This window comes from Megascapheus bottae, chromosome 17 (genome assembly GCF_031878675.1).
Source record: "Megascapheus bottae isolate mThoBot1 chromosome 17, mThoBot2.hap1, whole genome shotgun sequence".
NCBI classification, from domain to species: Eukaryota; Metazoa; Chordata; class Mammalia; order Rodentia; family Geomyidae; genus Megascapheus; species Megascapheus bottae.
The window spans coordinates 25,304,774-25,332,483 of NC_143525.1; the positions used below are offsets into that span (position 1 = coordinate 25,304,774).

Below are 27,710 nucleotides of genomic sequence, written 5' to 3' on the forward strand. Positions count from 1 at the left end.
AGTGTTCATTGTCTTGGGCCCTGCTGTGAGGTATCGTTGTACAGTGGGTAGTAGAGGAAAGGGTCGTCCTGTCGCCAAAGGAGGCTGGGCCTGGCCATTTTGATAGGTTGGTTTTGTGTAGGAATGTCTGACTGCTCTGTGGGACTTGTTTTCTAGTAAATAGCAAGGATACAGAGCAAACATTTTCTTTCCTTCCTTCCTTCTTTCTTTCTTTCTTTCTTTTGCCAGTATTGGGCTTGGGCTTAGGGCTTGAGCACTGTCCTCGGGTTTTCTCAAGGCTAGAGCTCTACCATTTGAGCCACAGCACCACTTCTGGCTTTTTTCTACATATGTGGTAGTGAAGAATTGAACCTGGGTCTTTGTGCATGCTAGGCAAGCACTTTACCAATAGGCCAAACAGCAAACTCCCAGGCCAAAGAGCAAACTCCCGGCCCCAAGAGCAAACATTTCCTAAGAAATATGGGCAAACTCTATTGGAGATAGATAGGCAGATTCTAAGAATTCATTATTAGCAGTTTATGGGCTCAGCGACAGAGCCCTGGCCAAGCAAGTGCAAGGCTCAGGGTTCCCTCCCAAGCATCCTAGCACAAAAGAGCAAAACAGAAAAGAACATCACAGTTTAATGGGTTCAAGACCACAGGTGTATCTTGTTGGCAAAGTCCCTCTGAATGCTGATCAGGGAGCACAGAGACAAATGTGTTGGTGCTTCTATCAAGCATGTGCTTCCCTTTTGCCACCGGCTTCTGAGGATGGCCTCATCTCCTCTTGGGTAGACAGCCTGGATTGGATCTTGTATGGAAGCTGCTTTGGGATTAAACTCCGCTACTCCCAGTAGGCCTTGGTACATGGCCTGAGAGTGCAGGATGGCAGAGCTATCCAGCGAGCACCAGCAGCATGGGCATAGCCACTCCTTAAGCCCAGCTCCATTCCCATCTCTCTGGGGACAGAGGTTCATGCTGCCTGCCTGCCTGCCTCCTCCCCCCATCCTTACCACCCACTCGGGCAGTGCTGAGAATATGTGCAAGGAGGCCCAAGTAGGCAGAGGAGGGGACCAGTGGCATCCCAGGAGCACAGCAAGCTGTAGGGAAGGATCTGGCTTCCCTGTGCTGCTAGGCCCCACTCCCTCAGCCTGGAGGCAGAAGGTCCTTGCCTCTGTCCCTGTGCAGGAGGGGCCTTGTCAGGCAGGGAAGCTCATGGTACCCTTGGAGGAGAGACCTCAGAAGAGACCAGGCACAAAGGTCCCCAGCAATGTCTACGGAGGCGGGGAGAGAAGCTGGGGAGCTCAAGGACAGAGTTGGGGGTAAACAAGCCCCTGTCGCATCACTGCCCAGGGGAAGACACTCAGGCTAGGCTTTCAGGCTGCAGTGCCTGGAAAGAACATACTAGAACCCTGGGCACAAGAAAAGCTGTAATCAGGCCCTGGGCAGGGCACATTCTCAAGTGTCTTCTCTGTGGGGCTGGCAGCTGGCAGGGGAGGACTCTGGCCACTCCATGGAGGTAGTGACATGTCAGGTGGAGTGTGGCGCCATGTTGTAGGGTGCTTTCTTCAGTGTCTCCAGGAAGAACTTCTCATCCTCCAAGAACTCTCGATCCTGAGAGAGGCAGGTTCAGGTGAGTATTCCACCCTTGTGGGCACCAAGGAGAAAGCTGGAGACTTGCTGTGCTAGCCCTCACTCAAGTGATCCCTCCCCACTTTCTCCCTGGCTCTGGGAGACAGCAAGGGTGGAGGGCATGAAGGAGCCCAGTAGAGTGAGGTAGTCCACAGTCTGTGGAACTCATCAGAATATGACCTCTTATCTTTCTTTTGTGTGCGCACGTGTGTGTGTGTGTGTGTGTGTGTGTGTGTGTGTGTGTGTGTGTGTGTGTGTGTGTGTAAGCCAGGCTTGGGGCTTGAACTCAGAGCCTGGGCGCTGTCCTTGAGCTCCTTTTGCTTAAGGCTAGAGCTCTACCACTTGAGTCACAGCCATAGCCATTTCCAGATTTTCTGTGATTAACTGGAGATAAACAGTCTCATGGACTTTCCTGCCTGGGCTGGCTTCATACCAGGATTCTCAGATCTCAGCCTTCTGAGAAGCTAGGATTACAGGCGTGAGCCATCAGTACCTGGCCTCAATTTCCTCATGATGTATGAAGGCTCTGATGCCAGCATGCAGGACAGACTTCTTGAATGACAACTGTTATGGCTGCTTCCACAGGGTAGCTGAGGTTAACTGAGGTGATAACCGCCATGGGCTTGCAACAGAACCTGGCCTGGACTAGCAGAGGTCTCCAAAGTTGTACACTGAGCATGTACACCATTCTTCCCCTCTAGGAGCTGGGGTTGGCCCTCCTGGGGCCATGTTCTCCTTACCACTGCCTCCGCCCCCCCTTACCTGCTCAGCTGTGTATTTTAGCAGCAGCAGCCTGGTGAAGAGGTGAATGGAGCCTGGGCCTGCTGATGGCTGACCACACTGAGGGAGGGCAGGAGCAGGGTTCATGGAGGCTGAGGAGGAAGTCAGGGCCAAGGCAATCATGAGTGTCCCAGCTTATTCCCAGGCCCTGCTCCATGCGGCCATTGTGCTCACATGATCACAATGCTCAAAGGCCTCGGAAGAACACTTATTATTCCTATCTGCCAAGCCTGTTTGTAAGAATGTGTGTGTGTGTGTGTGTGTGCATGTGCACGCGCGTGCGTGATGTCTATGTGCTCAAACTCAGGGCCTAAGTGGTTTTAGCTTTTTCATTCAAGGTGTGTACTCTACCAGTTGAGCAACAGGCTCTAATTCCAGCTTTTTGATGGTTAATTGGACTTTGCTGTCTAGGCTGGCTTCAAATAGTTATCCTGTATCTCAGCCTCCTGAGTGGCTAGGATTACATGTGTGAGCCACCAGCACCTGGTTTTAGGAATTTATTGAAAGAGCCAGGTGCGGTGACTCATGCCTGTAATCCTAGATACTCAGGAGGCTCAGATCTGAGGACAGTAGTTCAAAGCCAGCCTGGACACTAAAATCGGTGAGACTCTTATCTCTAATTAGCCACCAGAAAATCAGAAGTGGCACTGTGGCTCAAGGGGCAGGGTTATTGCTGGAATGCTCAGGGACAACACCCAGCCCCAGAATCCCACAACTGACCAAAAAAAATTATTGAAGGAAAAACATCAGGTCAGTGTGCCACACTGTAAAGATGAGAGTATGTGCTGTGGAGCTAACCATCTTAGCAATAACCAATTCCTGGTCTTCCAGGGTAGAAAGTTGTGCTGACTGAACAGTTCACCAGGATGTGACACTGTGGCTCAAATGGTAGAGTGCTTCCCTAGGGCAAAAGGAGCTCAGGGATAGTACTAGGCCCTGAGTTCAAGCCCCAGGACAGACAAAAAACAAACAAAAAAAACAGTGCAAGGAAGGACTAGGGTATGGTTCAGCAATTGAGCCTAGAAAGCACAAGGCCAAATTCAAATCCCACTATTCTACTCCACACACACACACACACACACACACACACACACACACACACACACAAAAACAAAATCCCTCGCATGGTGTTGTAGCTACTGGGAGGCAGAGATCAGAGAATCATGACTTGAGATCACTCAGGGCAGCACTGGGTAGCAGGCATGGTGCATACTTGTCAGACCCTATCTCAAAAACAACCAAAACAAAAAGAGCTTATGGAGAGATGTTAGAGTGCCTACCTAGCAAATGGGAGGCCCTGTATCCAAACCCCAGTACCACCGAACAACAACAAAATGAAAGAAACAAACCTCCAAGGCCTCAGTCAGCCCCTAACTTGAATGGCTAGAAAAGGTGGTCCATCTCAGCTATTTCCCCTCTCCCTGGAGCCACTCACCAATCTGGTTGTGGGCTGTGAGGACCTGGGCCGTGGGGAGCTCTGGGAGGCTAGAAGGCAGGTCCTGTCGTGCAAGGTCCAACTGCTGCCTCTGCTGGGCCAGGCTCAGGTGCTCCTATACCAGCAGGAGAGAGAAGGACTGAGTAGGGAGGGGTGTAGCTGAGCATGGGGAAGAAGGACAGCAGGAGGGCAGGGGACAGGGGCTTGCCTGGTGCATGTGCTGCTCCTGCTGCCGCAGTTGCTCTTGCTGCCTCTGCACCACCTGCTGCCGGGCCTGATGCTCGGACTGCACCTGCCGGGCCACCCGCAGCGCCTGCTCACCCTCCTCGTACTTCTTGGAGGCCACCTGCAGAAAGGTCAGGGGTCAGTGGTGCTGGGGTCAGGTGGAAGACTGTGTCACACCCCGTCCAGCCCACCTTGCTCATGTGCTCCACTTCTTCCATGCGGAGCTGGAGGCGCAGGGCTGTGGCTTGCATCTTCTCTTGCTGCAGCCGGAGCTCCTGCTGCTCTCGTTCTAGAGCCTCACGCTCAGCCACCAGCCGCTCCTCCTTGGCCTGGAGCTCTTTGGTCCTGACCTTCAGCTCTGCCTGCTCCTAGAGAAGACAAAATCTTTGCTGCAATCCAAGCTCTGTGTAGCACCTTTCCTGTGGGGTCCTTTCCTCACTCCCACCCTGCCTCTGGGAGGTGCCAACGAGTCAGGGACTTCTAGGATGGGCTCCCCATCACAAGCTGTCTTAACTAGTCCGTTCATCTTTTCTGAGCCACAATTTCCAATGTTCTAAAATATCTGAGGCCAGTTGGCACCAGTGGTTCACACCTGTAATCCTAGCTGCTCAGGAGGCTGAGATCTGAGGATCATAGTTCAAAGTAGTTGTCTCCAATTAACTACCAAAAAGCAGTTAAGTGGAGCCGTGGCTCAAGAGCTACGTGCTGGCCTTGACTAAAAAAAAAAAAAAAAAAAAAAAGCAAGCGGGGCCAGGAGTTTGGCCTAGTGGTAGAGTGCTTGCTAGCATGCACGAAGACCCGGGTTCGATTCCTCGGTACTACATACATAGAAAAAAGCCAAAAATGGTGCTGAGGCTCAAGTGGTAGAGCTCTAACCTTGAGAAAGTCCAAGGACAGTGCTCAGGCCCTGAGCTCAAGTCCATGACTGGCAAAAAAAAAAAAAAAAGCTCAGGGATAGGGCTCAGGCTCTGATCAAGCCTCAGGCGCAGCACAGACTGGGGGAAGACACCTTGAAGGTGCTGTGATGGTATCACGACTATTGTCATCCAGTGCTCTTGTCACTTCTCAAGCCTGGGTGCTGACATGTTCAGGTGGAAGGCCAGCTAAGGCTCTGGGCCTTACCTTTGCCAGGCTGATGATGGTGCCTTCCCGCTTGGAGTCCACCTGCAGTGCCCGCTCTGCCTCACGCTCTGCCCGTTCCTTACTTAGTTTCTGCTGTAAGAAGAACTCGGCCCACTCGGATGCCAGGTGCCGCCGTTCTTCCCCGCACTTCTGCATGACAGACTTCTGTTCCTCCAGCAGAGCACTCTGGACATGGGATAGGGACACATTAGTGTCCCTGGGCGTGGTGGCAGAGCCAGTCAGTGGCTAAGCGTAGTGGACTCACCTTGGCCCTTTCCAGCTCCTCCCTCTCCATGGTAATCTGCTGGAACATGACCTTCCTTTGTTCCTCAAGGGCGCGTTGCGTGGACTCTGCCTTGGACTGCTCAGCAGTTGCTCTCCAGCGTTCCTGCAGGGCCCATGGCATGGCTCAAAGCCAGTTCCCTGACCCTGGTTGCTCCTGAGCTATGCATGCTATGTCTTAAATACCTCCTTTCCAAAGAGGCACAAAGCAAGAGGGCCCAGCTGGATGGTGGTGGCTCACCCCTTGGCTCTACCACTGGGTCCACTTACGGCTTTTTAGTGGTTAGTTGAAAAGGAGTTTCACCAACTTTCCTGCCTGGGCTGGCTTTGTACCAGGATCTTCAGATCTCAATCTCCTGAGTAACTAGCATTACAGGTGTGAGCCACTAGCATCTGGTTGAGACTCATTCCCCCCCATTCTTCCCACCCTCACCCCCAGGCCTCAGGTGCCAAATTTCTTTAGTACTGTACATTATCAGTGAGATTTCTCTATTAACACACTATAGAAATGATCTCTGAGGGCCAGGAGTTTGGCCTAGTGGTAAGAGTGCTTGCCTAGCATGCACGAAGACCTGGGTTTGATTCCTCAGTACCACATACATAGAAAAAGCTGGAAGTGGTACAGGGGCTCAAGTGGTAGAGCACTAGCCTTGAGAAAGCCCTTGGCCAATCCTCAGTCCCTGAGTTCAAGCCCCAGGACTGAAAGAAAAAAAAAAAAACAGAAGTGGTGCTGAAGCTGAAGTGGTAGAGCTCTAGCCTTGAGAAAGTCCAAGGACAGTGCTCAGGCCCTGAGCTCAAGCCCAGGACTGGCAAAAAAAAAGAAAAGAAAAGAAAAGAAATGATCTCTGAAAGTATAGTCTTTATAGTCTTTTATAGATTCTTTTTTATTTTTTATTTTTGTCAGGCCTGGGGCTTGAACTCAGGGCCTAGGCACTGCCCTTGGACAGATCTTGCTCAAGGCTAGGGCCCTGCCACTTGAGCCACAGCACCACTTCCAGCCTTTTCTGAGTATCTGAGTATGTGGTACCAAGGAATCAAACCCAGGGCTTCGTGCATGCTAGGCGAGCACTCTTACCACTAGGCTATGCTCCTAGCCCCTACACTCATTCTTTGAAGAAGAAAGCTTCCAAGTACTGGTGGCTCAAGCCGGTAATCCTAGCTGTTCACAAGGCTGAGATTTGAGGATCATAGTTCAAAGCCACCCTGGGCAAGAAAGTCTATGAGACTCTTATTTCCAATTTAATCACAGTAAAATCTGGAAGTAGCATTATGGATCAAGTGGTAGAGCACTTGCCTTGAGCAAAGAAGAGTTTGGGGACAGTGATTAAGCCCAGAGTTGGAGCCCCAGGACTAGCAAAAAGGAGGAGGAGGAAAAAGAGAAGGAGGAGGAGGAGAAAGCTCATTCTTACATATAAACAACACACAGGGAATTCAAACACATCTAGTAGAGCTGGGGTGATTAAATGTTAGTTAGAGGGCTATTTTTTTGTTTTAATTTTTAAAAAATTTTTGTTGGTCATGGTGCTTGAACTCTGGGCCTGGGCACTGTCCCTGAGCTCTTCAGCTTAAGGCTACAGTTAGAGGGCTATTTTAAGTCTATTTGCCCCAATGGTGGGAAGCAGCTAATGGACAGAGCTGAGTGACAGGAGCAAGGAAGGAAATGAAACTGATAATGCTGGCAGACTGTGGAGAGCGCCTTGGGCAGGGTGGCCCTGCAACTCAGGTGGGCAGTGCTTGGAGCCAGAGAAACACTGAAGACACAGAAGCAGAGAGGAGTGGGAGGGACATGGTGAAGAAAGCCCCAGTCTTGGTGAATAACTGGTTGAAGAGGGGAGGCCAGAGGACAGCTAGATGCAGATGCGGCAGCACGGTCTTACCTGCTCCAGGAGCCGGCTCTGCTCATTCAGACGTGCCTCCATCTTTGAGATGACCTCTTGGAGCCGGCCTCGTTCCTCCTCCATGTCCCGCTGCTGCCAGCCCAGCCGCTCCTGCAGTGCTGGGGGTGGTCCACAGGGAGCTCACTGTGGGCCTCCATCCATCCTGGCCAGGCCCAGCGTACTGAGGGGTGAGGGGGGCCTACCTCGCAGCTGCTCGTCCTGCTGCCGGATGCCCAGCGCCCGCTCCTGCGAGGTAGTGACGTGGGAGGCCTCTACTCGGGAAGACAGCTCATTCAAGCTGCTGGAGAACTTCTCCATCTGCTGGATGATGCCATTTAGCGACCTGGAGGGGGAACAGAGCGCACTGTCCTGGGGATGCCCAGCCCGAACCTTCTGGCAGGTAGGGCCGGGAGGCACACGCACCTTGTATGGGAGGTGGCGCTAGTGACTGCGTCGATCTCCTGGTCCTTCAGCAGCTTCAGCCGCTGTAGCTGCTCCCCATGGTCTCTGTGCATCTCCTGGATGGACACCCTGCAGGGAGGGGCAAGGAGGGCCTCAACAAACACAGTGGTGGCTCAGTGGCAGGAAGAATCTGCCTTGAGTGCTCCCTCCTGCTCCTCCCTCAGGCATGGCTTCAGTTCCCTGGATCCTCTTGGCTTGTCTTTCTTGGCACTTCAAAGCTATGTGCACCAAGAGGCTTGGTGTTCCTCCTCTTAAGCCACACCTTCACTTCTGACTTTATGGTAGTTTTTTGTTGGTAGTGGTTGTACTCGTGGGGCTTGAACTCAGGGCCTGAGTACTGTGCCTCAGCTGTTTTGCACAAGACTAGCACTCTACTACTTTGAGCCACAATACCACTTCTGGTTTTCTGGTGATTAACTGGAGATAAAGTTTCATGGACTTTTCTGTCTAGGCTGGCTTCAAATTGGGATCCTCAGATCTTAACCTCTTGAGACACTAGGGTTACAGGCATGAGCCACTGGTGCCCAGCCCATCAGGGGTCTGTGGGACTCTCACAACCCCAGTTCCGTGGGCCCCTTGTTTTAGTTTTGTTATTGTCTAGAAAGACAATGAGATCAGCATGCCGGGCCTACCTAGCCTCTACTGGGTCAGCAGGGTGGTGGGCTAACCTGCAGCTTGAGACTTGCTGCTGCTAGGCTCTGCCTGGATAGCTACTGACAACTCCCTCGGGCCTTGTGTGTGCCCCTTCTGCCTCAGTAAGAAGGATGGCACCTCACCCGTTGGGAAGGGAATGGGCCCATGTGCCCTGGTCCTTGCCCCATTGGGTCGGGGATAGTGTGGAGGAGAAGAAAGGTGAGTCTCTGAGCATAGGCAAGTATTGCATACTTGCAGCTAATCCCTGCAAGCCTGTTCCTCACTCACCTGCCCTGGCAGCTTGTCCTTACCGCTGCAAGTCTCGGAGCCGCTCTATCTCCTGGTCTTTTTCCTGTGCAGCTGTTGCTAAGCGTCGCTGGTACTGGGCTGTGAGCTCAGCCCGGGCCTGCTCAGCCTCTTTGCAGTGTGTCAGATACTGAGTGGATAACTCCTCGTTCTCTCTCTGGAGCCGCTCCTCGCGCTGCTGGTATGAGGTTTCTAACATCTTGATGCGGCTTCTGCAGACAGAGCACCTACTTAGAGTCTGGGTGAGCTCGCTGGTATGCCCTTGGGGCTTGGTGATGTAATCCAAGCCAGACCTGGGTCAAGGTGGGAACCTGGAGGCCCTGCGGTGGTCCCAGGCAGAGGGCAGGTGCTACCTGTGTGCGCTCTCAATGAGCTCCAGGTCCGCTTGGTGCCGCTGCTGCAGACTCTCTAGCAGCAGTCTGTGGTGGCTCTGCTCTAGCTCCAGCTTCCGCACCTAGGAGATGGCACAGGGAGGGCAGTGGGGTCCCTCTGCATCTGTGCTCCTCCCCTGTGGCTAAGCCTGCAAGTGCTCAGTGATGCCTCACGGTGGCCCACAGTCCTAACCTGGGCCTCCAGCTCATCTACCCGGGCCTGGCTCTTCAGCAGCTCTGCTTGTAGCTGGGCAGTGCCACTCTGAAGCTGAAGCTGAGTAGGGGCTGTTAGGAGCTGCTTCTGGTATCTTGCACCTGGTGGCAGGCTCTGCATCTGGGACCCTGGTAGTAGGGACTACAGGAGAGAAAGAGGAGGTTAGGAGGAAAGAGGACCCAGATGAGCTCTGCCATCTCCTAGCCCTTGCTCACTGGACTGCCTGGCCTTCACCCTCATCTGAGGCTGCAGAGTGACAAGACCAGAAGATTATCAAAAAGACAGGGCCTCTCCTTAAAGCCCTGGACATCTTCCCCAGTGGGAAAGGCCAATTCTGCACTTGTTTTTGAGACAGGCTCTTACTTTGCTGGGATTCTAGGCATGCACCACCGCGCCCAGCATTCCAATTCCCTACAAATCCTGGTACATTAGTCATACCCAGGGCCAGAATGTAGCCGAGTGGTAGTGTGCTCTCCTAGCATGCATGAAGCCCTGGGTTCGGTTCCTTGGTACCACATACTCAGAAAAAGCCAGAAGTGGTACTGTGGCTCAAGTGGCAGAGTGCTAGCCTTGAACAAAAAGTGTCCAAAGACAGTGCTCAGGCCCCGAGTTCAAGTCCCAGGACTAGCAAAAAACAAAAACAAAATAGTCATACCCAACTCCTCCTTGGAGTAATGAGACTGAAAGTGCAGGAAAGTCCTGATGGGGGATGTCAGAGTGAACTGGCTATGTCACACTGAACATATCTGGCACATTCTTCTTGGGTTGTCATGTCCAACTCCTGGGGTTACCTCCAAGTACAGGAGAATTGTTTCCCAGACCTGACCCACACCTGGTAGTCTACCTTCCTTACCTGGATAGGCACAGACAGTCCTATAGGTTCCTCAGAGCTTGAAACATAAATTGCAGGCTCTGAAAAACAAACAGCACAGAATAAGCAGGGAGTCACAGGTCTGTGCATGTCTGGGAAAGACCCTTGTCACTCATCTTCCAGGGGTCCCAGGATTAAACCCCTGTCCAAGCAGAGAACAAACCAGTGCCAGAAGCATCTCCAGGGGTCGCTCCCTTCTTTGGGTCTACTGCTGGGAGGGCCAACGTAGTCTGGCTCCAACTCATGGGGGCCCTGGAGACACAGGATTAGGGGGATGGTGGCCGTTCACGTAGGGCCCAGGAGTGACACCCCAAGTAAAGGAAATCACTGGGCCCAAAGGATGAAAAAGCCCAATGGCTGATAAGATACTCCAAGTAAAGATCAGGTGTCAGCTTCTACCTCTTCTGTCATTAGTAGGCAGATAATACCAGAGCCCTCACACAGCCACCCACCATCCACCTGTAGGGCCGCCCTGCTGCCTCTCATGCACAGCCCTGGTAGGGGACATACCCTTCAACAGCAAGCGGGACAGCTGGTATTTCTTCCACTGTCACTCCTGAGGCTCCTCCAACAACTGCCTGATCAGTGGCCCGAGTGCTGGCACTGGGTTGACTGAGGAAAGTCATGTGACAGGTGAAGGCACTAGAAGGTCTGTGTTGGAGTGGATGAGGATAGCGTGGACAAGCGCCCAGCATTCAGCCTGTGCTGTTCCTCTATCTTTTTTTTGGGGGGATGGGCGGGAGAGGAGTCATGGGGCTTGAACTCTGGGCTTGGGCACTGTCCCTGAGCTCTTCAAGGATAAGGCTAAGGCTACTGCGCTACCCCTGAAGCCACCTCTATCTTCTCCTTCTCCTTTCCTACCACTGAGTTGGAGAACTATCCTCCCCAGTCTGAGCTCTTGGGTGTATGGGCTATGTCTCCCTTCCAGAACCTGCTGTCCCTCCAGCATCCACTTTAGAGCAGTGCTGGGACATGGCCCATGGAGTGACAGGCTGCCACACACATTGGAATTAAGTTCAAGTCTTGTTTTGATCCACTTCTCTTCACCCATTCTTAGATTATGATTCTGCATAATCCCCTACCATGCCTAACTTAGACTACTGCTATCCTACCTTCCTTTTTGGCTTAGAGACAGGGAGGAAAAAAAGGCCTCAGCTTTCTATGTGTCTTGAGGTTCAAGTCAAAGCTGCCTACTTCCTTCCATCGGTCACCCCAGGCCATGGCAAGGTGATGTCCCTGGACTCTCACAGAATTGCCCAGTCTCCCGTCACTGGCTGTAGCTGAATAGCACCTTACTGCTTCTCTAGTTTTGGTGTCTTGCCAGCCCTTTTGCCTTCCTGCCCTCAGAGATCAATCATGTGTCTGCCCCACCAGACGGCCATTATGTGGCTCCCAAGAGCAGTCCCCTGGTCACTGTGACTTCTCAGATATTCCATGTTCCCAAAAGCACACCAAGACTTGACTCATGCACACTTTAGTCATATTAGCTTAAGCCAACAAAACCAACTGCACAATGTGTTAATCTGCCCATCTGACAGTGCTGTGGGCAGGGCACTGTGTATACTGACACACGAACCAGCAGAGCCTGCCACTTCAGTGTATCCTCTGTCCTCAGAGAGGCCCCTGTGCTCATGGCAGTCAGCACAGGAATGCCAACAGGCTTCTGTCTCATGTCCGCAAAGCCAGCAGATCTCTGCCATGCCATAAGAGAGAAGCAAAGCTGAGAGCTGACATCAATGACCATGGATCACTGCCAGTACACCCCAGCAAGGGGTATAACAGATGAGCTGGGCAAGGCTTGCCCTCAAAGCTTTGCCAAGTTTTCCCTCCCAGACACAATAGTGCAAGTCTGTACCTGCTGGAACGGGGCTGGCCGGCTGCTCCCATTGAGTTCAGAGTCCTAGCATGTTCATCTCTGGCAAAACCATGGGACTTCTTCTGAGACAAGACATGGCCCAGCCAGTCATCCTCCTCCTCCTTCTCCTTGGATGCTCCCTGAGTGGAGGCCTGGCTGGCTTTGACAGGGAGGCCTTTGTTCTTGGCTGGTAGCTTTGCTGTTGATGGCAGCACAGCTGTGGCAGAGTGCAGGCCTGGGGCTGAGTGCTGGCCTGGCGCAGAATGCAGGCCTGGAGCAGAGTTCTGGCCTGGGGCTGTGTGCTGGCTGGCTGGAGCAGAGAGGGATGGTGGGGAGGTTGCCGAGCCTTCCTGCTGGACCTCGGGGATGGGAGAAGGGGGCAGCAGGTCCAAGTCATCATCTTTGAGGCCCAGCCAGTCTGCTCCCCCCTTTCTAGAAGTGATGGGGCTAGAAGTTGCTTGAGGGCTCTGTTTGGAACCCAGTTCTCCTTTGGGGTCTGGGCCACCTTCTGCTAAGAACCTGCTTCGAAACAAGACAGGAGGTTAGATAGGGGAGAGAGCTCATTTCAATAGTGCCTCCCAAACTTCTGCTCTCCTGGTTGAGCACTATAGGCAGGAAGTCTATGACATCTAGGAACTCTGCACAGATAGCCTGAAGCAATAAACAACAGCTCCTGGACCAGCTCCAGGGGCAGGGCCATCTGTTTTTAGAACACTATGAAATCTAGTCACTGACTTACGCCACAGAAACCAGGAGCAACTCTACCTATGCAAAACGGGATCCATTTAGAACTACAGATACCATGTCCACAGAACATTCAGTGGGCCAAGTGATGTGCATGTATCCCACCAGCAGTCTTGTTCCTTGCTCACTTGTGCAGCTACTCAGGAATTAAGTGTGTGCTTAGATGCACACACTTCCACCCCCCTTCCCCCCAGTAACAAAAAATTCAGTCAGGCACACGACACTTGTAATCCCAGTTATTGAAGAGGCTAAGATCTAAGAAGCCAGCTCAGGAAGGAAAGTCTGTGAGACTCTTATCTCCAATTAACTACCAGGAAACCAGAAGTGGTGCTGTGGCTCAAGGGGTTGAGTGGTAGCCTTGAGCTGAAGAGCTCAGGGACAGCAGCTATGCCAAGAGTTCAAGCCCCATGACCGACAAAAATAAATAAAATAAAATATATGGGGGGGGGGGAACCTGCAAATCTGGAGAATTCTATTGCTGATTTACTTTCTGTGGCAAACTACAGAAGTGTGCTGGCTGCACTGTCAGGGCAGGTGGATTGCAGTGCCCAGGAGGCTGGCTGGAGAAGCTGCGGTCTGCCTCAGGATATAGCCCATTAGCACTGGGCTGTGTGTACCTTGTGGAGATAGAGTGAGTGATAGCACAGCCATTCATGGCTTTCATAGGCTCCCTCTTACCCTTTTCCTTTTAAGCATTGTGGGGGGTACGGAGCCCTTAACCTGGATAGAGCTGGGCGCCAACTCTATGTGAAATTGGCTGCCTCCCATACAGCCTCATTTCTGAGGCCTTCATAAGAGGCTATAAGAGGGATGGGGAAGAATACAGGCTTCACCTACCTGACAGACTGCCTGCGGGACTGCCGGCCCTCAGAGGAGCCCACAGAGGGCTTGTAAGCCCCGAAGGTGAGGATCTCATCATCCCAGCTATCTTCTTTGTCTGTAAATTAAAGTGCTTATGAAAACAGTAGCTCATGTCCATAATCCTAGCTATTCAGAGCAGAGAAAGTCAGACCTTTTTGGCCAGTCCTGGGGCTTGAACTCTAGACCTAGGCAGATGCCTCTGAGTTTCTCTTGCTCAAGGCTGGTGCTCTACCATTTGAGTCACAACACTACTTCTAGTCTTTTCTGAGTCGGTTGTTAGAGATAACAAGGTCTCATGACCTTTCCTACCAGGGCTGGCTTTGAACCGCGGTCCTCAAATCTCAGCCTCCTAAGTAGCCAGAATTACAGGTGTGAGCCACCGGCACCAGGATTAGATTTAAAAAAAAAGAAATTGGTTGTGTGTGTGTGTGTGTGTGTGTGTGTGTGTGTGTGTGTGTGTTGCTGAGGCTAGAACCCAGAGCCTGGAACTTGCTAATCAAGTGCTCTACCACTGAGTCACACCTTAGCCCCAGAATAGTACTGTCAAACTATGAGCTGCTGCCTACCAGCTCATCAGGCTGGCCAAGAAACCAACCTGCTGCATGGCAAGCAGTGTTTCCATACATCAAACAGAAGCTACAGAAGGCAACTGGGTGAGGACACCTTGGCCTTTGTTATAGATGTGTTTAGCAATATGTGCTGTCATCATATATTATAGGTTGCAATAAATTGTCCTGTCCTGTTTATGAGGGTTTTCTCACCCTGAGGCTTCTGGTACTTCTTGTTTAGGTTGAAGTCTCCATATTCCTCTTTGCCAGGGTGAGCCAGGAGTTTGGTGGCTGTGCCTCGGCCCAGAAGCTCATCCAGCTTGGAGCGTGCAGGGCGGGGCCCTTCACTGCAGGATGGAAGGCAAAAGGAGTTTGCAGCACCTGGGGCTCCCAGGGAAGAGCCTGGACTGTCCCACCCCATATTGGAGCTTCCCACTGGACTGGAGGCAGCAGCCCCACCAGTGTCTCTGCACTCGTGGGGCTCCTTACTGGTTTCCCATCTGCCTCTTCTCCGCTGTGGGGCTGTCACCAAAGCCCAGGGCTGCCATGATGTCGTCCCCATCGTCAAACAGCGAATCTTCTTTCTTTCGAATGGGAGTGTCCCCAGGAGTCAGAGGAATAGAGGGACCTAAATGACAGGACCAGAGCCCAATGCCCACATCCTTCTCGCCTTCCACCATGACAGGATGGGGCCGGGGAGGGGTTCCCTGAACTCTGGAGTGGGGAGGGGGAGTTGGTGGGACAGTGGACATCACCTTTGTCGAATGTGCTCAGGGGATCTGAATACACATCCACCTCCGTGGTGCTGGAAATTGGGTAATTTCTTTGTCTTGGAACTAAGACTTGTGGTCTCACGCTGTTGAGGTCTCTTTAGTTTTGGTTTTGTGCCAGTACTGGGGCTTGGACTCGAGATCTGGGTGCCGTCCCTGAGTTCTTTTGCTTAAAGCTAACACTCTACCACTCAAGCCACAGCTCTCCTGGCTTTTTGTGGTGAACTGGAAATAAAGAGTCTCATGGACTTTTTCTGAGCTGGCTGGCTTTAAACTCTGATTTTCTTGATTTGCGAGGATTATAGGCATGAGCCACCAGTGCCCAGCTAGGTCTCAGGTTTGATACCAGCAAGTTCAGTGAGTGTGTTTGGTATCAGATGCTGCTCCCAAAGAAAGAGACAAGCACTTCCATCCTACCTGGACCTCCACTGGAGCCAGGGCTTTGGTCCAAAGCTGATTTACTCTCTGTCACAGGGGGCTTCATGGCTACTTCTTCCTCATCATCAGAGAGAAGTCCTGCCAGTGGGTCTTCCAAGTCTTACCACCAGAAGGAAAAGCAGAGGTCAGGGTATGGCACTTTGGGAGAAGTTAGTCTAAAGCTGGGGCAGCTATCTCTTGGACAGATACTCCTCAGCTTCTGCACAGCATGTGCAGAAACATGGCTAGGTAGGGGAGAGGGAGGCAGGCAAGCCCATTGGACCTCTGGCTTCTGGAAGCATCCCTGAGACATCAACATTCATAATATTCCTGAAGGAAACATCAACTAAGTCTCCCAAATATGCTAGCCCTCAGAACTCCTGAGGAACTAAGTGGCAGCACCAACTCTCTAGTCTTCCTTTGATACAGAGTATTTGGCCTCCAATGGGCAGGAAGTGTTCCTAGGCCAGTATTTGAGAAGCAGGACTGAGAACCCCTAGTAAGTACCTTCAAAGGAGAACTTCCTGTACTGTTGTCCAGAGCGGCTTGGAGCAGAAGATGGCTTCTTGGTGGAAATGGTGGCCCCTGCAGGAAGAATAGAGAATGTAGGCCAAGTTCTTCTGCACCCTGGGCCAGGGCCCTGGGATGAATAGGATTCCAGTCTGGGGAGCTAAGGCTCATTGCCATAGGCATAGCCATAGAGGGTGCACACTCCAGTCTCTGACTCTAACCCCAGCACTCAGAGGGCTGACACAGGAGGGTCTCCAGGTCAAGGCCACTCTTGATGCATAGCAAGACTGTGCCTCAACCCTCACCCACCAAAAACCAAGTCCCTTTAGCAATTTCTCAAGTTGGCTTAGGAAGGACTAAGCAGTTCTTATCACATACAGTCACATATATAAAGGCACAATTAGTTTCTTGGCCTTTTCATTCCAGAAAGATAAAACCCGCACTCAGGAGAGCTTCCTTTCAAGCAATGGTCCATATCCCTGGAGGCTCCTTAGGGGGTCCACCTAGCCCTCACTCACCTTTCTCATTGGTTGAGAGCTTTTCAGCAGGTTTGGAGTTGTTAGGCATCTCTTTCCCAGAACCCTTGGCAGCATTTTTGCCAATGGCTGGATGAGACTTCTTTAGACCCAAAATGTCAGCATCCATGTCATCGAGATCCTAAGGCACACGAAAGTTTCTATAAGACGTATGATACCCGGAAGGTGACATGGTTGGGATATTTAGTCCACAAAGGTCCATATAATAAGGCATGGCATGCTGGAGGTGTGGCACAGGGAGTAGCAAATGCAAGATCCTGACATCAAACTCTAGTAGTTATGAAATAACTAAAGAGAGAACAGGCTTCCCTCCAAGGTCATGATGCCAGAGAGGGAGAATCTTTTTTTTTTCTTTTGCCAGTCCTGGGTCTTGAACTCAGGGCCTAAGCACTATCCTTGGGCTTTCTCAAGGCTAGAGCTCTACCACTTGAGCCACAGCACCACTTATGGCTTTTTCTATACATGTGGTACTAAGGAATCGAATCTGGGTTTTCATGCATGCTAGGCATGCACTTTACCAACAGGTCAACTCCCAGCCCTTTTTTGTTGAAGCTTGATTTTTTTTTTTTTAGAGAGAGGAGGATCTTTGGGAGAAGTTTCTCTGCCATGATTTGAAATGTGACCATTTGTTCCTATTCATATTCCTGCCATCTGCCATCCTTACCACAGCCAAGTAATTCCTGTCCCCAATCTCTGCTCTCCAAAACTGGTAGTTACAGGAACCGCCCCCCCCCCCCCTCTCTCTCTGCCAGTCCTGGCTTGAGTTTAGGGCCTGAGCACTACCACTTGAGCCACAGCACCATTTCTGGCTTTTTCTATGTATGTGGTAACTGAGGAATGGAACCCAGGTCTTCATGTATTCTAGGCAAGCATTCTACCATTAGGCCAAACTCCAGACCTTCTCTTTTTATAAGTTAGCTGCCTCAGGTATTTTGATGGGGAAGAGGACTTTATCTGAGGAGGGCAGCAGGCATCATGAAGCAGAATTGTGAGAGGACAAAAGAAACTGAAGCTCTGTCTCCAAGCTCTTTTCTGATCAAGGCTAGTGCTGTACCACTTGATTCACCACGGATACTTAAAGCTGTTTCTGTGATTAATTGGAGATAAGAGTCTCTTAGAGATGGCAAGGAGCTCATGCCTATATAATCCTAGCCACTCAGGAGGCTGAGATCTGAGGATCATAGTTGGAATCCAGACTGGGCAGGACAGTCTGTGAGACTCTTATCTCCAATTAACAACCAGAAAAATGGAAGTGGTGCTGTGGCTCCAGGTGGTAGAATACTACTTTGAGCTAAAGAGCTCAGGGACAGCACCCAGGCCCAGAATTCAAGCACCATGACCACCACCACCACCAACAAAAAGAAATGAAAAGAAAGAAAGAAAGAAAATGAGAAAACCCTTGAGAAAAATGATGAGTTAATAAAGAAAACAGAGGAGCCAGGTGTGATGGCTCACGCCTAGAATCCTAGCTACTCAGGAGGCTGAGATCTGAGGATCAAGGTTCAAAGCCAGCCTGGTCACTAAAGACTGTGAGACTCTTTTTTTTGGGGGGGGGGGTTCATGGGAGTTGAACTCAGCCTGGGTGCTGTCCTTGAGCTCTTCAGCTCAAAGCTACCACCTACCCTTGAGCCACAGCCCCACTTCTGGTTTTCTAGCGGTTAACTAGAGTTAAGAGTCTCCGGGTCTTTAGTGCCCAGGCTGGCTTTGAACCTTGATCCTCAGATCTCAGCCTCCCGAATAGCTAGGATTACAGGTGTGAGCCATCTCAGCAAAACTATGAGACTCTTTTTTTTTTTTTTTTTTTTTGCCAGTCCTGGGCTTGAGTTCAGGGCCTGAGTACTGTCCTTGAACTTTCTCAAGGCTAGAACTCTAGCATTTGAGATTCAGCACCACCTTCTAGCTTTTTTTTTTTTCTATGTATGTGGTACCGAGGAATCAAACCCAGGTCCTCCTGCATGCTAGGTAAGCACTCTACCACTAGGCCAAACTCCCGGCCCCAAGACTATGAGACTCTTATCTCTAATTAACTACTAGAAAACTAGAAGTTGCGATTTGGCTCAAGGGATAGGGTGGTAGCCTTGAGCTGAAGAGCTCAGGGACAAAGCCCAGGCCCAGAGTTCAAGGCCCACAACTGACGAAAAAAAAATAAAATAAAAAGAGAAAAGCTGGAAGTGGTGCTGTGGCTCAAGTGGTAAAGCTTTATTTAGCCTTGAGAAAGCCCAAGGACGGAGCTCAGGCCCTGAGTTCAAGCCCCCAGGATTGGCAAAAAAAAAGGTAGTATGGGGTAGGAACTCAGTTCATAATTCTAGACTCAAGAATTGGCACTGGATACATGGCTCAAGCCTGTAATCCTAGCTACTCCGAAAGCCAGGATCTGAGGATTTCAGTTCAAGGCCAACCATGAGCAGGAACGTTGGTGAGACACTTATTGTCAATAAATCACCAGAAAACCAGAAGTAGCTCTGTATCAAGAGATAGAACACTAGACTTGAGCAAAAGAAAGTCAGGAATAGCATCTAGGGCCGAGTTCAAGCCCAAGGACTGGCACACGCACACGCACGCGTGCACACACACACACACACACACACACACACACACACACACACACACAAGAATTGGAGGACTTGCAGATCACACACAGGGTAATGTCTGGCTAGCATCAGGGAGAAAGATTTCAGGCTGTGGTTAAAGAAGCTGAATGTGGAGCTAAGAAGGAAAAGACATGGATTATTATTATTATTTATTTATTTATTTATTTTTGCCAGTCCTGGGGCTTGAACTAAGTGAATGGACACTGGCCCTGAGCTTTTTTTGTTCAAGGCTAGCATTCTACCACTTGAACCACAACACCACTTCTGGCCTTTTCTGTTTATGTGTTACTGAGGAATTGAACCCAAGGACTCATGTATGCAAGGCAAGCACTCTACCACTAAGCCACATTCCCAGACCCAGACATAGATTCTTTAAAGCTCCACACAGGGCTGGGACAATAAATTTAGCCTTGGCAACTATGGCAAAATGTGGTGGTTGGATGAGCCATGGAGCTGACAGTCAGATGACAGAGTGCTACTGGCCATAAGGAAGGGAGAAACAGAGTTGGCCCAGGCCAACATGCCAGGCCACTGTGGGATTATGTTCCTATTATTATACTTTAAGTTTTACCTTAAAATTCCAAAGATTATCTCTGGGTTTCACCTGAAGAAAAGGGGACCTCTGTCCACTAAGGAGGTCAAAGCCTTGGCACATAGTATCAAGCTCTTTATCCCAGCCCAACTCTGAGGAAACTATTTCAACTACCTTTAAGGTCTTCAGCAAGGCCTCTGGATCTGCATCGGAGATATCTGAAACCTAAATTCATAGAAGGTGAGGATACAGCGGAGAATGATGTGAGTCAAGGCCCAACAACACTATGGGCTCCAGCCCCTTGTAGTCTTGCTTCTGTGGGAGCAGATGGCTCAGTAGGGGCAGAGTTCTGCCAACAGGGTATAAACAGGACAGTCTTTTTGTTCCCTGCTATTGTTTAAGGTCATATCTGCCAGTTGTGGAGACCCAGAACTTGCTACAGCTGTCTGTTCTTCTCTAATTTCCAGTCATGTGACCAGACGGTATGTACTTTTTTATGGGAAGGGACAACACCAAACTCCCACAGTTTGGAGAGCTCTACTTTCTAACTCATTGTTGCTTTAAGACCCAAGTGATTTCCAAATCTGTCTATGAGCAGCTCTTTGGTCTCCACACTAATCTTATGCTCTAGGGGCTAAGTAGGGGTCAAGGATTAGAAGCAGGCCATACTCACCCCACCATCAGCTCCTGCCAAGTCTGCCTGGGTGCCAAACACATTGTCTCCCTGGTGGGACCTGCAAAGGGATGGAATCAGCACTGAACAGCATTCTTGGGACACTAGGTAATTCTAGAAAAAGGAAGAAAAGAAGTTTAGGGGCATAGCAGAATATGTACTGACCATGTGAGAGGCTTCCATGAGGCTTTTTTTTTTTCCCCAGAGCCAGGGACCAGACTCAGGGCCTTGCACTTGCCAGGCAAGGGCTCTTCTGCTGAGCCAAACCCCTGACCCCTTTCCATGAGACTTTTATCTCCATACCATTGGGTCAACATGAACTTGCACGAACTTGGAAAGGTCTGTACTTGGGCACAGGCCATGTCATATTGTTCACTTCTGGCTTTTTTTTTTTTTTTAATGTTTATTGGATGTAAGTGTCTCATGGACTTTTTTTTTTTTTTTTTTTTGCCAGTCCTGGGGCTTGAACTCAGAGTCTGAGCACTGTCGTTGGGCTTTCTCAAATCTAGAGCTTCAGCACTTGAGCCACTTCCAGCTTTTTCTATGTATGTGGTAGCAAGGAATTGAACCGTGGTTTTCGGGCATGCTAGGCAAGCACTCTGTCACTAAACCAACTCCTGGCCCTATGTCATATAGTTCAGTAGTTTCAAACTTTTTTTTTTTTGGTTGGTAGTGGAGCTTGAACTCAGGGCTGGGTACTGTCCCTAAGATGTTTTTTTGTCAAGGCAAGTGCTCTATCACTTTGAACCATAACCGCTTTCAGTTTTGGGGGAGGGCTTTGGTGGTTAATTGGAGATAAGAGTTTCACAGACTTTCCCAACTGGGCTGGCTTTGAACCCTAAGGCTAAGATTTCAGGTTACTGAATACCTAGGATTATAGGTGTAAGCCTCCAGCAGCTGGTTTAAACTTTTTTTTTTGCTATTCCTAGGGCTTTAACTCAGGGTCTAAGCACTGTCCTTGGACTTTCTCAAGGCTAGAGCTCTATCACTTAAGCCACAGCAACCCTCTGGCTTTTTCTGTGTATGTGGTACTGAGGAATTGAACCCAGGGCTTCATGCATGCTAGATAAGCATTCTACCACTAGGCCAAACTCTTGGCCCCCTTTTCCTTCCTTCCTTCTTTCTTTCTTTCTTTCTTTCTTTCTTTCTTTCTTTCTTTCTTTCTTTCTTTCTTTCTTTCTTTCTGTAATAGTGCCTTTTTAAAAAACAACCCAAGCACTGGTGGCTCACGCCTTATAATCCTAGCTGCTCAGGAGGCTGAGGATCATGGTTCAAAGCCAGCCAGACAGGAAAGTCTGTGAGACTCTTATCTGCAATTAACTACCAAAAATGCCAGAAGTAGAGCCAAGCTCAAGTGATAGAGTTCTAACCTTGAGCAAAAGAAGCTCTAGGATAGTATACAGGCTCTGACAGCATTCAAGCCATAGCAAAAACAACAAAGAGAATTTAAAACAAAGTGCAAAAGGAAACAACTGTTCTAGCTAAATGAAGGTAGAAGATGGAATGTCACAAATCTCCCTTTCACTCATCTGTCAAGGTCAGTTCTATTTCTTTCTTTCTTTTTGCCAGTCATGGGCTTGAGCTCAGGGCCTGAGCACTGTCCTTGGGCTTTCCTCAAGGCTAGTGTTCTACCCTAAGCCACCACACCACTTCTGGCTTTTTCTATGTATATGGTACTGAGGAATCAAACTCGGGTCTTTGTGCATGGTAGGCAGGCACTCTACCACTAGGCCAAACTCCCAGCCGGTCAATTCTCTTTCTGTTACCCTGGGAATGAGAGCTGAAGGGAAAACTTCCTGACATTATCCAAGGGTACAAGACAACTGGGAAGTGAGATAGTGAGACAGGGTAGCAGGGTCTTTGTGCATGGTAGGCAGGCACTCTACCACTAGGCCAAACTCCCAGCCGGTCAATTCTCTTTCTGTTACCCTGGGAATGAGAGCTGAAGGGAAAACTTCCTGACATTATCCAAGGGTACAAGACAACTGGGAAGTGAGATAGTGAGACAGGGTAGCAGGGTGGCAGAGCATTAATTAGAAATAAGCCATAGATCCTTAGACCAACCTGGTGCTTACCTTGCCCTAGCCTTTGAAGGGAGCCCCTGAGGAACAACTGCCATGTCTTTGGCCTTTGAGGCCAGTCCAATAGGCTTCTCAGGGAGTAATGCTGAAACAGAAAACAGAAATGATATCACTGAACGGAACACCACCACAAAGGTGCCAGCGATGGTGGCTCACATCTGTAATCCTAGCTACATAGGAAGCTGAGACCTGAGGATAGCAGCTCAGAGCCAGCATAGCATGGCAGGAAGGATGTAGAGACTCTTCTCTCAAATTAACCACCAGAAAACTGAAATTGGAGCTGTGCTGGCCTTGAGTAAAAGATCTAAGGGACAATATCCAGGCCATGAGTTCAAGCCCCATGGCCAGAAAAACAACAACAACCAAAAAACAGAAACAGATCAAGACCTAGGGGCTCAAGAGAAAGAGTAGTAGGCTGGGGATGTGTCTTAGTGGCAGAGTGCTTGCCTAGCATGCATGAAGCCCTGGGTTCGATTCCTTGGTACCACATACGTAAGTAGTGCTGTGGTTCAGTGATAACCTTGAGCAAAAGAAGCTCAAGGACAGTGCCCAGGCACTGAGTTCAAGCCCCAGGACTAGAGGGAGGGAGAGAGGGAAGGAAGGAGGGAAGAGGAGGAAGAGGGGAGAGAGAGAGAGAGGGAGAGAGAGAGAGAGAGAGAGAGAGAGAGAGAGAGAGAGAGAGAGAGAGAGAGAGAGAGAGAGAGAGAAGAAGAAGGAGGAGGAGGAGGAATACTGACCATCATCCCCCAGGAGGTCGCTGAGGACATCATCAATGGAGTCTGGAACACAAAAGGACCATCTTGACTTCAGAAAGAAAGGAGAGTGGCTTTTACCAATCTCGAACCTGACCTTCCCTTTCTAGCCCTTACCTCCTCAGCCTCGGGACACATAGCCTTTACATGTTGGGTCTAAGGCTTAGTTCTGCCTTCAGTGCTGCAAGGTATTGGCTAACTCTCTAGCAATCTGGAAGTGGAGCTGTGGCTCATAGTAGAATGTTGGTCTGAGTGTTCAAACACCCAGGCAAAATTTAACTTTCCTGGCTGGGCACTCGGGGCTCACACCTGTAATCCTAGCTACTAAGGGAGGCTGAGATCTGAGGATAACAGTTCGAAGCCAGCTCAGGCAAGAAAGCCCATAAGACTCTTTTTTTTTTTTTTTTTTTTTTTTTTTTGCCAGTTCTGGGCTTAAGCTCAGGGCCTGAGCACTGCCCTTGGACTTTCTCAAGGCTAGAGCTCTACCACTTGAGCCTCAGCACCACTTCCGGCTCTTTTTATGTATGTGGTACCAAGGAATCAAACCCGGGTTCTCGTGCATGCTAGGTGAGCACTCTACCACTAGGCCAACCTCCCAGCCCCCATAAGACTCTTTATTTCCAATAAACTATTCTGAACAGGCCAGAAGTGGCTCTGTGGCTCAAGTGGTAGAGTGCTAGCGTTGAGCACAGAGTGGCTCAGGGACAGAGCCCAGGCCCTAAGTTCTAAGCCCCAGGACTAGAAAACAAAACAAAAAGACAAAAGAAATTTAACTTTCCCACTGGGCACAAGTGGCTAATACCTGCAATCCTAGTTACTCAGGAAGCTGAGATCTGAGGATCATAGTTCAAAACCATCCTGGATAGCGAAGTCTGTGAGACTCTTTTCTCCAATTTACTATAAAACCGAAGTAGCTCTATGGCTCAAAATGGTAGAGTACACCTTGAGTGAAAAGCTCAGGGACAGTGCCCAGGTACTAAGCTCAAGCCCCATGACTGACCAAAAAAAATAAAAAAGAAATTTAACTTTGCCAAAGGATGATGATTTTTTGGTATTTAGCCTCTGTACTATACACTAACCACCAATCAGTATTCCTGACTCTCACAAAGACCAGCCTGTACCAGATGCTGAAGGCTCATGCCTGTAACCCTAACTACTGAGGAGGATGAGATTTGAGGATCACAGTCTAAAGGCAGCTTGGGCAGGACAGTCTTGGGGATTTTTCTCTTCAATCAACCACTTAAAAAACAGAAGTCGAGATGTGGTTCAAAGTGGTAGAGCATTTGTCTTGAGCATGAAAGCTCAGGGACAGTACTTAGGCACTGAGTTCAAGTCCTATTCTGAAAAACAAAACATAAAATAGTCTAGCATGCTTCTTTGGGAAAAGTGTAGGGACACAAAAACTTTTATGCTGGTAGCTGCTTTGTACTGTTCCATAGGTGACCAACCCAGATCTGGTCATGTGACCTGGCCACTTTTAAGTGGAAGCACATGAGAGAAACCTAAGTAGGGATAATGAGTTAGTTCCCCTATCTAGCTTATGTGCTCCAATCACCTGTAGCCACAAATATACATTCCTGGACATAGTGACCAATGAGGAGTTTCCCCCCTCCCCCAAATCTCATTTATTTTTCTTTCCTTCTTCCTTCCTTATGTCCCTTCTTTCTCTGTGTGTGTATATCAGTTCTGGGGCTTGAACTCAGGACCTGAATACTGTTCCTTAGCTTTTTTGCCCGTGGCTAGCATTCTAAAACTTGAGCCAGGGCTTCATTTCTAGTTGTTTTGGTGGTTAGTTGGGTATAAAAGTCTCATATAAGTTGGGCACTGGTGGCTTACTCCTATAGTCTAGCTTAGCTACTCAGGAGGCTGAGATCTGAGGATTATAGTTCAAAATCAGCCCTGGCAGGAAAGTCCATGAGACTCTTATCTCCAATTATATACTAGAAGCCAGATATGCTGTAACTCAAGTGGCAGAGGGCTGGCCTTGTGCTAAAGAGCTCACGGACAGTGCCCAGGCCCACAGTTCAAGGCCCATGACTGACCTTCTCTCCCCCCAAAAAAGGAGTCTCCAGACTTTCCTGTAAAGGTAGGCTTTAAACTATAATCCTCAGATCTTAGCCTCCTAAATAGTTTGAGTTACAGGTGTAAGTCACCAGATCCTAGGTTCATACTTAATTCTGAATTTCGCAAAGGAGTAAAAAAATAGCAAGAAGAGGCCCCCAGGGAGAATTGGCAGCTTAGAGAAACTGCAAGTTTATAGCCAAGAACACTCAGAGACATGACTAAATGAGTTCACACCCAAGGGCAAAAAAATAAAAAATCTGTATTTAACTAAAGGGCAATTGATATTCCACATCTCCACTCACCTCTGAATCCCTTCTTAGTTCTTAATGCCTAAAATGGGAAAAACAAATCAAATTAACAAAATCCAACAGTGAACGTGTTGAAATTGGAAATGGAGAGTGAATTGTTTTTACCATTTGCAAAGTCAGCAGTGGAAGGAGCACCAATGACATTTAGAGACAAAGTCCCTTTATATTTTCCAAGAGTTTCTGAGAATGGACTTATTCAGAGCATGGAAACAATCCTTACAAGTCAGCAGTAGTGCCGACGGGTGGACATAAAACTCCTCTTCCCAGATGAGCCTCCCAGCCAGGATGTGACTACAGACATTTGCTTTGTGTCCATGCACCTGAATCCTAGTGATAGGTGCTTAAAAGGACACTCCCAGGCTAGATGTTTAGAGGCTCAGAGGAAACTTTGCTCACAGCATGTTATCAACGTTATTTCCTATTTTCCTCTCTCAGAATCACTTTCTCATTTTTGACACAGGACTCCGGGTATTATTCCATGAAGCGGATGGTGAAGCGGATGGTGGTGTTCACATTTCCACAAAGCCTACTCTCCATGCTGCCTACCATTTCTGAGCCCTGGAGATTTCTTGCAGCTCTCTCATGGTACTGTCCAGCTCATCTGACTTCTGCCCAACACAGCTTCATATTCCCTAATGAGGAAAATTAAAATGGTTGTTTAAAAATGATGTAGCTTGACAGGCACCTACAATCCTAGCTACTCAGGAGGCTGAGATCTGAGTATCATGCCAGCCAGCCAGGGCAGGAAAGTCCAATTAACCATTAAAAACAAGTGGTGCTGTGGCTCACAGGGAGGGCGGTAGCCTTAAGCAGAAGAGCTCAGAGACAGTGCCTCAGGCCCAGAATTCGTGGGGGGGGGGGGAAGGCGGGGACCCAGAAATGGAGGTGTGACTCAAATGGTATTGTGTAAGTCTTGAGCAAAACAAAAACAAAACAACAACAACAAAAACCATCGGGGTGGGGAACCAGTGGCTCATGCCTGTAATCCTAGCTACTTATGATGCAGATATCTGAAGATCAAGGTTCAAAGCCAGCAGGGGCACAAAAGGACTGGAGACTCTTATCTCCAATTAATCTCTAGAAAACAGAAAATGGTGTTTAGCTCCTGGTTAGAGGATAGCCTTGAGCTGAAGAGCTCAGGGACAGTGCCCAGGCTGAGTTCAAGCCCTGTGACCCACCAACCCTCCCACAAAAAACAAAAAAACCCTCAAAAACCTCAGGACAGGTGGGAATGTAGCCTAGTGGTAGAGTGCTTGCCCAGCATGCACGAAGCCCTGGGTTCAATTCCTCAGTACCACATACACAGAAAAAAGCCAGAAGTAGCGCTGTGGCTCAAGTGATAGAGCGCTAGGCTTGCCTGAGGGGGGAAAAAGATGCGCAGGGCCAGTGTCCAGGCCCTGAGTTCCAGCCCCAGAACCAGCACCAAAAAAGAAAAGACTCGTTCCACTGAGAAGAAAGCCCCGAGGTCTCCTTCCCCCCGTGCGTCCTGTGCCCTCGGGTGAAAGCGGAGTGTGCTGGGCCGAGGACGGCGGCCGCGGCAACGCTTGTGGTATCCGTGTGCAACGGCAACGAGCCCCAACGTGCTCCCCATGCATCCAGGACCAGCCTCCCGGGGCAGTATTTCCTAACAGCTGCAGCGTGCACGCCGGGAGTCCCGGCCACACGAACGCCGTGTCAGACGCTCCTAAGCGAAGCCATCCTGCCTCTCTGAACTCCCACGAGGGGCTCACAACCACACCCAGCGCACCCAGCCAGCCTCGACGGGTGCGGGTAGTGCTCCTCCGGGGTTCCGTTAAGCGTCGTCCCCGCGAGGGCGCGGCTGCAGGGACCCGGCCTTGCAGGAGCCACGGGGTTCCTACTCCACTCACACACCTCCCAGGTCCGCCAACTTTCCGCCCCGCGGCCGGGCCGTACGCTCTGTGGTCTCCGGCCTCCTGTGGAAGGCGGAGCGAGGCATAGGCGTCCTGGGAATTGTAGTCCTCTGACCGAGAGCCAAGGAACTACACTTCCCAGTATGCCTTGCGGTAGCCATTTAGGAATGGCTCTGCTTGTTGCTAGGCGTCATCTGCACGCCCCCCCCCCCCCCCCCCGCACCAGCGAATAGGGGCTGAAGGACTGCGGTGGACAGCGGCTGCTACTTTGCTCTTCCAAGTGGATCCGTTGGGGTTGGGGAACCAGTTCTGGGGCTTGCACTCAGGGCCTGAGCACTGTCCTTAGGCTTTCTCAAGGCTAGTGCTCTACCACTTGAGTCACAGCACCACTTTCGGCTTTTTCTATTGT

General features: G+C 50.0%; 1 protein-coding gene across 4 annotated transcripts; it reads right to left on the bottom strand.

Annotated features, from left to right (window-relative positions):
• Nucleotides 1–598: 598 nt before the first annotated feature.
• Nucleotides 599–27,394, bottom strand: Fbf1 (Fas binding factor 1). 4 transcript variants are annotated; one of them, XM_090350323.1, is made up of 30 exons: nt 27,303–27,394; nt 25,977–26,062; nt 25,425–25,452; nt 23,044–23,085; nt 22,301–22,391; nt 20,226–20,286; nt 19,727–19,777; nt 16,412–16,550; nt 15,891–15,968; nt 15,384–15,503; nt 14,686–14,824; nt 14,410–14,543; nt 13,625–13,724; nt 12,044–12,562; nt 10,699–10,800; nt 10,352–10,440; nt 10,171–10,229; nt 9,297–9,458; nt 9,086–9,186; nt 8,738–8,944; nt 7,755–7,862; nt 7,535–7,674; nt 7,332–7,450; nt 5,438–5,560; nt 5,173–5,358; nt 4,242–4,418; nt 4,034–4,171; nt 3,826–3,940; nt 2,373–2,482; nt 599–1,592 (listed from the first exon to the last, which is right to left on the bottom strand). In XM_090350323.1, the coding sequence occupies exons 2-30, from the start codon at nt 25,977–25,979 to the stop codon at nt 1,509–1,511; spliced, it is 3,525 nt and encodes a 1,174-aa protein (XP_090206449.1). In that variant the 5' UTR covers nt 25,980–26,062; nt 27,303–27,394; the 3' UTR covers nt 599–1,508. The 4 variants fall into 4 exon arrangements, with proteins under 4 accessions (XP_090206449.1, XP_090206452.1, XP_090206451.1 ...); XM_090350326.1 differs by having other exon boundaries at nt 23,044–23,105; XM_090350325.1 differs by having other exon boundaries at nt 23,044–23,110.
• Nucleotides 27,395–27,710: the final 316 nt, after the last annotated feature.